The 7912-nt window shown below is 36.8% G+C and overlaps 1 protein-coding gene across 1 annotated transcript; it reads left to right on the top strand.

Annotated features, from left to right (window-relative positions):
• The first annotated feature begins 2356 nt into the window (after positions 1 to 2356).
• On the top strand, positions 2357 to 7338 carry LOC134654813 (uncharacterized). The gene is made up of 5 exons (XM_063510283.1): positions 2357 to 2569; positions 3963 to 4267; positions 5218 to 5350; positions 6576 to 6775; positions 7215 to 7338. The coding sequence occupies exons 1-5, from the start codon at positions 2444 to 2446 to the stop codon at positions 7336 to 7338; spliced, it is 888 nt and encodes a 295-aa protein (XP_063366353.1). The 5' UTR covers positions 2357 to 2443.
• Positions 7339 to 7912: the final 574 nt, after the last annotated feature.

The following is a 7912-nucleotide window of genomic DNA, read 5'->3' on the forward strand; positions in this document are numbered from 1 at the left end:
GCGTAGTTTTAAAGATCTAAGCATACATAGGGACAGAAAGCGGGAAGCGACTTTGTTTTATACTATGTAGTGGTACTACAGAATAAACCGGTCTATTTAGCTTTATTTGACGTTCATAAGCGCATTGTAATTATGCCTACTTGAATAAACTATCTTTTATCTTTATCTAAATACTAGTATTTGGTACAGAAGATTCACTCTAAAAAAACGCGTGTATTTCGACAAATATGACCCCTAGGTGGCGTAAACGCCAGCAGACGTCCGTTCCGTAGCGGTGCGCGGCAACTACTATGGCTCGACACCAAAATTGGTGTGGGCCGCATGTACTTGCGACGAAATCGCGGAGTGAGCCATGACTGGCAATACTTTGTAAAAATGGACTGAATAATAACGTAGGCACCTAAAACTCTTTGAAACTCCCCGGTAGCACTTGTAATTTGCAATAACGATAAATAATTGTTAAACAAGCCATATATTTTATTAGTAAAGCAAAAGTTAGACTTAAGTATTTATCTGTTTGAATGCACGCCCCGCCGTTTCAAGTAATAATGAAATTAACAAATGGTCTTATGCTACAATAGTTATACTTTTTAAGAACTAATAAGTACCTACTTGCCGAATTTTTTGCCATTTAGTGGTACTTTAGAGGAGACAGGGTGTCATAATTTATTAGGTTTATTATTATTCTCTAATTTTATAATAGTTATATCGAATATTTAGCCTATCTTTTATACAATGGTATGTTATTTAAAGGATAATTCACGTTAGAACGGCCCGGGTCCGGGCCGAGCCAACTGACATTTCGTTTTCTATGACAGTTGAATGGTGATCACGTGATGCTTTCTATAGAAAACGAAGTGGCCGATGCCTCGGGCCGAACCCGGGCCGTTCTAACGTGAGTCATCCTTAATCCCCCGCCCGCGTTGCTTCGCTTTATCAGGCAAGGGTGGTATTTTATACCTCATTAAAATATTATTTTAAGTATATAAGCTTTTTTATACGCATTTAGATTTAATTTATATTAGTCGTTGCAATATGTTGTGTTCTTGGTATGTTTTGATTTTATAAATAACAAACGTTTTTATTAGTTTTATTACAGTAAAAGACTGATACTGACATATAAAACAATATGTTAAAATCTACATTGTGTATTCACTAAAATATTACAGAAAGATATTATAGTTAAGGAAAGGTGATAAATTACTTTAACAATTCTATTTTCCATATAAAATATGAATAACTCATGCCATAGTATATAGTAACGCCAAGGGAAAACCAAAACGTAGTAATTAATATTATAAATTCAGAGCCACTGTGAACCGTACTAGTAACAAAACAAGGTTCATTTTTGTTTAATCATTTATATGCAAATCTATAATGAGTTTTGGTTTTCACCTGAAGATATATCCAATACATTTAAAACCATATTTCAAGTCCCAAAAAAGTTTGATGTACAAACAGCAACACTTTTTAACCTTTTGGACGCCCAACCCCAAAGACCGATTAATCGGTCACATATCACAGCAACATAGACCTACATGCATATGCATAAAGTTCAATTTCAGTTTTGACACTTTCGTGACGTGGCGTCTGAGTGACAGTTTTGGTGTTTGACACGGCGTCGAAAAGGTTAACTGTGCATCGGTGGACCTTATGCCTTTTGTAATAAGGTCCACGGACGGACAGTTAACAGTGTGGGAGATGTTACCTCGATTTTTTGATTGTGGAAATATATTTGTGTAAAGTGTCATTCAATAGAACTTGCTAACTATCTAAACAAAAGTTACTAGTAAATTGACATTCAGTGTCAATTTTAGTATGGCGGTTTGTTTACATACTAGTTAGCAAGTTCTATTGAATGACACTTTAGTTATTTACTCCTTCAGTTGGACCGTCCTGGAGTGCCTTTGTTTTTTTAAATAAACTTTTAATGAAATATATATTTTTTAATTATTTACTCGTTCTTAGTTTAGGTACTTTCAGACACCCATACATTAAATGAAGGTATGGAATTTCCATACAAATAAACAGGTACAAATAAATAAATATAAATTACCCCAATTACCTATCATTAGGAACTTAGGTAGGTACGTACCGTAAAATGTAAAATTAGGTAGGCGTATATTGTGTTAAATATATGTATGTCCAGGTTGAATGCTGTTTAGGTAGCTACATTTAAAAATACCCACTAATCAAGTAAGTCGGTAAATATAATTAATTTATTAATCCCTATTTTCCTACATATTAAAGGAAACTACTATCAACAGGAAATTTACCGAAATAAATGCAGACTTTGCCTTATTTAGTCTTATTACATACACTATTCGAAGTATCGTGTGTCAAAATGTCCTCCTCTAATACAATAATTTTATGCGCTTCTATTTTATTCTTTTTAATTATTATAGAACGTAATCGCTATCTTCCAGATAATGTCGTGATAAACATGTATTTTAAAAGTGAATTTAGAGGCCGAGAGCTTGTGAAAAGGAAATTGTTTGCCGATTATTTGAAGAAATTCAATAAATCGTACGGCCCTGATGAAATTCATAAGAGATTTCGAAATTTTAAGGTAAGAAAATACAATACAATAGAATGTTAATAAACCTAGTCATAGCCATTAGCCAGTCTTATATTCTATTCACCCGCAGTGTTAACGTAATGCAGTTCAAAAAGAAAAAAAAACAATTCTACTGACAAGTAAAAGTGCTTCACTCACAAAGTAATACCTACCTAACCTACTCTTACTTCCACGTCATAATTCGGGGAGATTTGGATAATTTTAGGGGAGATTTGGACACCTAAATTATAACACCATAATGAATTGCCAGTAAATATGAAATATAACTGTCCTAAAAGGAACCAATTGCAATAATGTTCAACGTAGTAGTGTTAGAATTGCTATGATCTATTTTAAATTTAATATAACTTTATTATTTAGGGCAGCGGTCGGCAACCTTTTAGCAGCCAAGGATCACATAGTACTTAGTTAACAAAGTTGACGCGGGCCGTACTTTGTTAATATTTATGACTTTATCAGACATTGTCGTTTGCCAATATTACATACAAAATATCCAGGGAGGCTCGCGGGCCGCAAGTGCCGCATGCGGCCCGCGCGTCGCAGGTTGCCGACCGCTGATTTAGGGGATCAAGTCAGAGATGGGCATCATTCGAATAAACTTTTATCGGAATAATCATTGGAATAAACAATAATTCCCAACATTTTTATTCGCGGATGATTCATTCGTGAATAATTCATCCGCGGATGATTCATTCGCGAATAATTCATCCGTGGATGAATCATTCGAACACTTTTCAAATGACGAATGATTTATTCGTTATTTCATTCGAATAAATCCACGAAGAATATTTAAGTTTTTTGGCTTATACCATTCAAAAAAACAACACGAATCATATGACTTGTTCTTTTACTGTATATTTGTTCAGAAGTTAAAGATTGTTAAGGGTTAAAAGCTAAGCCCAGGTAGTATAATAAAAAAAGGACTAGCTTGAACAATGAATTAGTCACACACAAAGTTAGTAACTTTCTGGCCTGACCTAGAAAGAGATAGCTGTATAATAAAAGAGTGAGAACACCAAATTTTCTTAGCAGATGTTTGCTTCAGAGCGAATCTCACAACGCATTTATATTTACAGTTACTATTTAGGTAGTTGCATTGCACATTACAGTTGCCAATCTTTCTAAACCGTGAAAAGTTAATAAGGTATTCGAATAAACAAATTATTCGTGGCAATTCATTCGACGAATAAATTATTCGCGGATAAATTATTCGACGAATAATTTATTCAAATAAGAATAATCATCCGACATTTTAATTCGTCATTCGCGATAAATTTTGTTATCCTTATTCGTTATTCGTCATTCGAATAAATTTTGCCCATCTCTGGATCAAGTACCCTATACCTACTCTATCACTTCTGTTCCAAATAAAAATGTGTTCCAGACAAACCTCAAAGAAATAGAGCGACTGAACGACGGCAGAAACGACGCCGTGTTCGGCATCACCAAGTTCTCAGACTGGTCCAAACAGGACTTGCAGCAAATGCTGTCACCGGAGCTCAGAGGGCGCTGCGATCCAAGGCAACTTTCCTGCGATACTCGCGGGTCAGCTAAAAGAAAACGGAACTTTGCAGAGACCAATGATGGGATAGTCAGAAAAAGGTTGCCAGCTAGAAAAAAACGGAGTTTTGGAAAGAGAGGGAAAGGGATTAATAACTATGATGGAAATATAAGAAAAAGATTGGATTGGTAAGTCTTCTTTGACGTTGAAGTTAGCGATCGCCTTAGTGGATCAGCGAGATCAAAATACCATTTTAGAAAGGGAGGCAATGAAGTAGAACACTGATGGAAAAATACGAATAAGATAAGTTATATGCTTTTTCGATAAATTCAGCATCAAGTGTAACAAAATAGGTGCATTTTTTAATTTTTTAACAAGCAGAAACGTCTGCGATCGATGCTTTAAGCTTAGAATAAACTTAAAAGTGGAAAAAATACTGTCTTGGGTGAGATTTGAACAAAATTTGATTTAATCCAAAGGCCGTGAGTTCAAGTCTCACCCAGGACAGTAATTTTTCCACTTTTAAATTTAAAATAGGTGCATATTTACAACTTACTCAAAAATATGTCCGGTAGATCTTAATTCGTCAACATAAGGATATATTTTTGAGTAAGATGTGTGCACCCATACTTTTACACTTGGGTTAGTGGAATACAGAAAAAGGTTCCTTTATAAAGTTGGGATATGTGACCAATAATGGACAAAAAATATAACACATTGTTTAAAAAATGGGTTTGGCAAGGAACAGGAAAAAATATTTAAAAAAAGCACACGTGTAACGTTTTCCCTAGGCTTTTCCTGTTCGACACAGTACGGCGTCCGAACCCTAATTTAAATCTAATTTTACCTTGGAATCCATCCTAAAATGAGGTAAGTGAAATAAAACAAACATCGTTTATGTTGCCTGGGACAACATAACAGTATTTATGGAAATTCCGTACATAAAAATATTTCCCTTATTTTACTCGTATGTAGCTCTACCTGTACTGTACCTACCCTAACCTGAGGGGCTGAGGGACCTAGCTACCTTTAACACCAAAAATAGAAATTTCGTTGTATGCATCTCCATCGCTAGACTCAAGTGATACAGAAACAGAAAACAAAATTTCGATTACCTATCGATTTGGTTTTTTAACAGGCGAGATAAGGGCGCAGTCGGACCGGTCATAGACCAGGGTCGTTGCCAAATATGCTGGGCTGTCTCCATAGCGGGGGTCATGGCATCCAGGGCCGCTATACGCAGACACAGCTACCAAGGCCTGAGCATACAGGTGAGGTCATATTATCAGCCCAAAATCAAAGGTTACAGTTATAAAGAGACTCATTAGGCGGATCCACGGGTCATTGGGGGCCATGATGCCCCCTGGGCTCCGAACTGTGTCTGCAATAAATTAGTTTTAATGTAAAACCAGTACTGATAATTCCGCTACTCGATGCTAGATGTCGACTATGAAAATAATAGTCATTTTGGTACCAAAACCGATGTATGGAGTGAGCACTCTTGTCTTAATATATTTCTCTATGGCAATGCTGAAATAAATTAAAAGTGGATAATTCACTGAAGATTATTAAACTTGTAGGAAAATATTCCTCCCTTTATTACTAAGCATACCATACTTAGGTAATACAAAAATATCTGGGAGACCGAGCTTTGCTCGGAAAACGTATAAAAACTCAAAAATGCGCCTTTTCGCAGAGACACGATCCATTTTTCGCCCTCGAAAACCCCCACATAGCAAAATTCATCGAACACGTTAAAATAAAAGCCGTTTCCGAGATCCTTGAAATATATAATTATTAGTGTCCGACCGAAGATTCGGTTTCAGTTTCGGCCATAAAATCATGTTTCGGCCGTAGTTTCGGTTTCGGCCAAAAAACGGCCGAACCTTTCGGCCGGGCTGAAATATACGAAATAGTACTTCGTGCTGGGTCAAACAGAAAACTGTGTTCACGTCTTTCCTGTAGACATACACAAGAGTTAAGGGCTATAAAGGTTAATTTTCTTATGTAACCCTTATCCACGTGAAAAGGTCCTCCTTTTATTTAGAGAACTATGATAAAATCATTACTTACATGGCCACAAGCTGTTAAGTATTGCCCACAGGAGAGAAAACTAGTGTGTTAGCGCTAACTGTACATTTTTTTACCGACCGTACTATGAAACTAAACTATGTGACAAAGACCAACAGTTGGGGAGCGAGTAGGACAACAATATTTATGTATAGGTACAGAAATTAATTGGTTTATTAGAAAACGCAATTCCCCTAATGATGGCGCCACTAGACGGTCGACAGTCTTAATATGTGTATAAAAGCGGTTTAATGAAATTTATTCAACGATTTTAATAAATCTGCAAAAGTTTCGGTTTCGGATTCGGCCGAAACTAGAGCCAATGCCGAACCTTCGGTTTCGGTTTCGGCAATAAAACATGTTTCGGTCGGACACTAATAGTTATATGTACAAGAATAGCTCATTTAATATAAATTTCGTTTTCAGCAACTTATTGACTGCTCGTATTACCACGAAGAAAACAAAAGAGCGTGCGGAAGAGGGCGGCCCCCGGTCGAAGTATTTGAGTTCCTATGCTCCGAACACACAAGGCTTGCAGCGGATGCCGACTACCCCCTCACCTTTGCTGATGAGAAGTGCAAACATGTACATGGAGTTATTAGTTTGAAGAGCTTTAATAATGAGTGGTAAAGTATACGAAAATTGAGAAATTGTTAACACTTCAAAATAACGTTAGGTAAAGTTAGGCATGACCAAATCGGTTGTATACGCTGCGCGTTCTACCATACACAAGCGGTGTGGATCGGTTTTAAATCTATTTACTATTGGACCAATTGCTTGTTTCTCCAAAAAAACAGTGTAATTTCCTTGAGAGGTTTTTGCGTTCAAACTGTAGGTATAACGTTATAGTATAGTTAAGCTGTTTGCCTCGTCGAAACCCTCTAAATTCGAAAGAACTGGGTGTGAAGCCAACATGCCAATCGTTTACTCAGCGAACGAATCGTAGCTATCACTGTCGCACCATTATGGAAGAGTGATAGTGAGACGCAACCGTTTGTCACATTGGCTAGGCACCCTGAATCTAATAGTTGACTTATTTTTTTTTATAAATATAATAAATTTCAGCGAAATGTACAAAGATGAAACGAAGTTAGTAGAAGCTTTGAATGACGGCCCAGTGACGGCGCTGGTCTGGGCAGAGCTGCTGTTCAACTACGACAGCGGTGTCATCAGTTGGCATTGCCAGTAAGTTATAATAAATATAAATAATTGTACAAAGATGAAACGAAGTTAGTAGAAGCTCTGAACGACGGCCCAGTGACGGCGCTGGTCTGGGCAGAGCTGCTGTTCAACTACGACAGCGGTGTCATCAGTTGGCATTGCCAGTAAGTTAGAATAAATATACATAGATAATTGTACCTGCAAAGATGAAACGAGGTTAGTAGAAGCTTTGAACGGCGGCCCAAGGACGATCAGAACCATACGGCGCTATGAGACGCCGTATATTTTGTGGTAACCAAAGAGCATATAATCACTACGTTCTAAGAGACGGAACTCCATAGTACGTAATTATTTGACAGTACTTGTCAAACGGTTTGGTTTGACGTTTATCGTCGGAGTTCCATTCATACCAACATAATGAAAAGTTTTTTTTCTGGGATTTTATGGCCTGGTTACGAGACCTTTAAGCCAAATGACAATTAGTTTATGGAAAGTAGTGCTGCGAAAAATCAATAATAGTGAGTTCTCGAAACGATAATAACCGACATGACAGAAAGTAGTGCTGCGAAAAATCGATAATAGTGACTTCCTAAACCGATAAA

This window comes from Cydia amplana, chromosome 15 (assembly GCF_948474715.1).
Source record: "Cydia amplana chromosome 15, ilCydAmpl1.1, whole genome shotgun sequence".
Lineage (NCBI taxonomy): Eukaryota > Metazoa > Arthropoda > Insecta > Lepidoptera > Tortricidae > Cydia > Cydia amplana.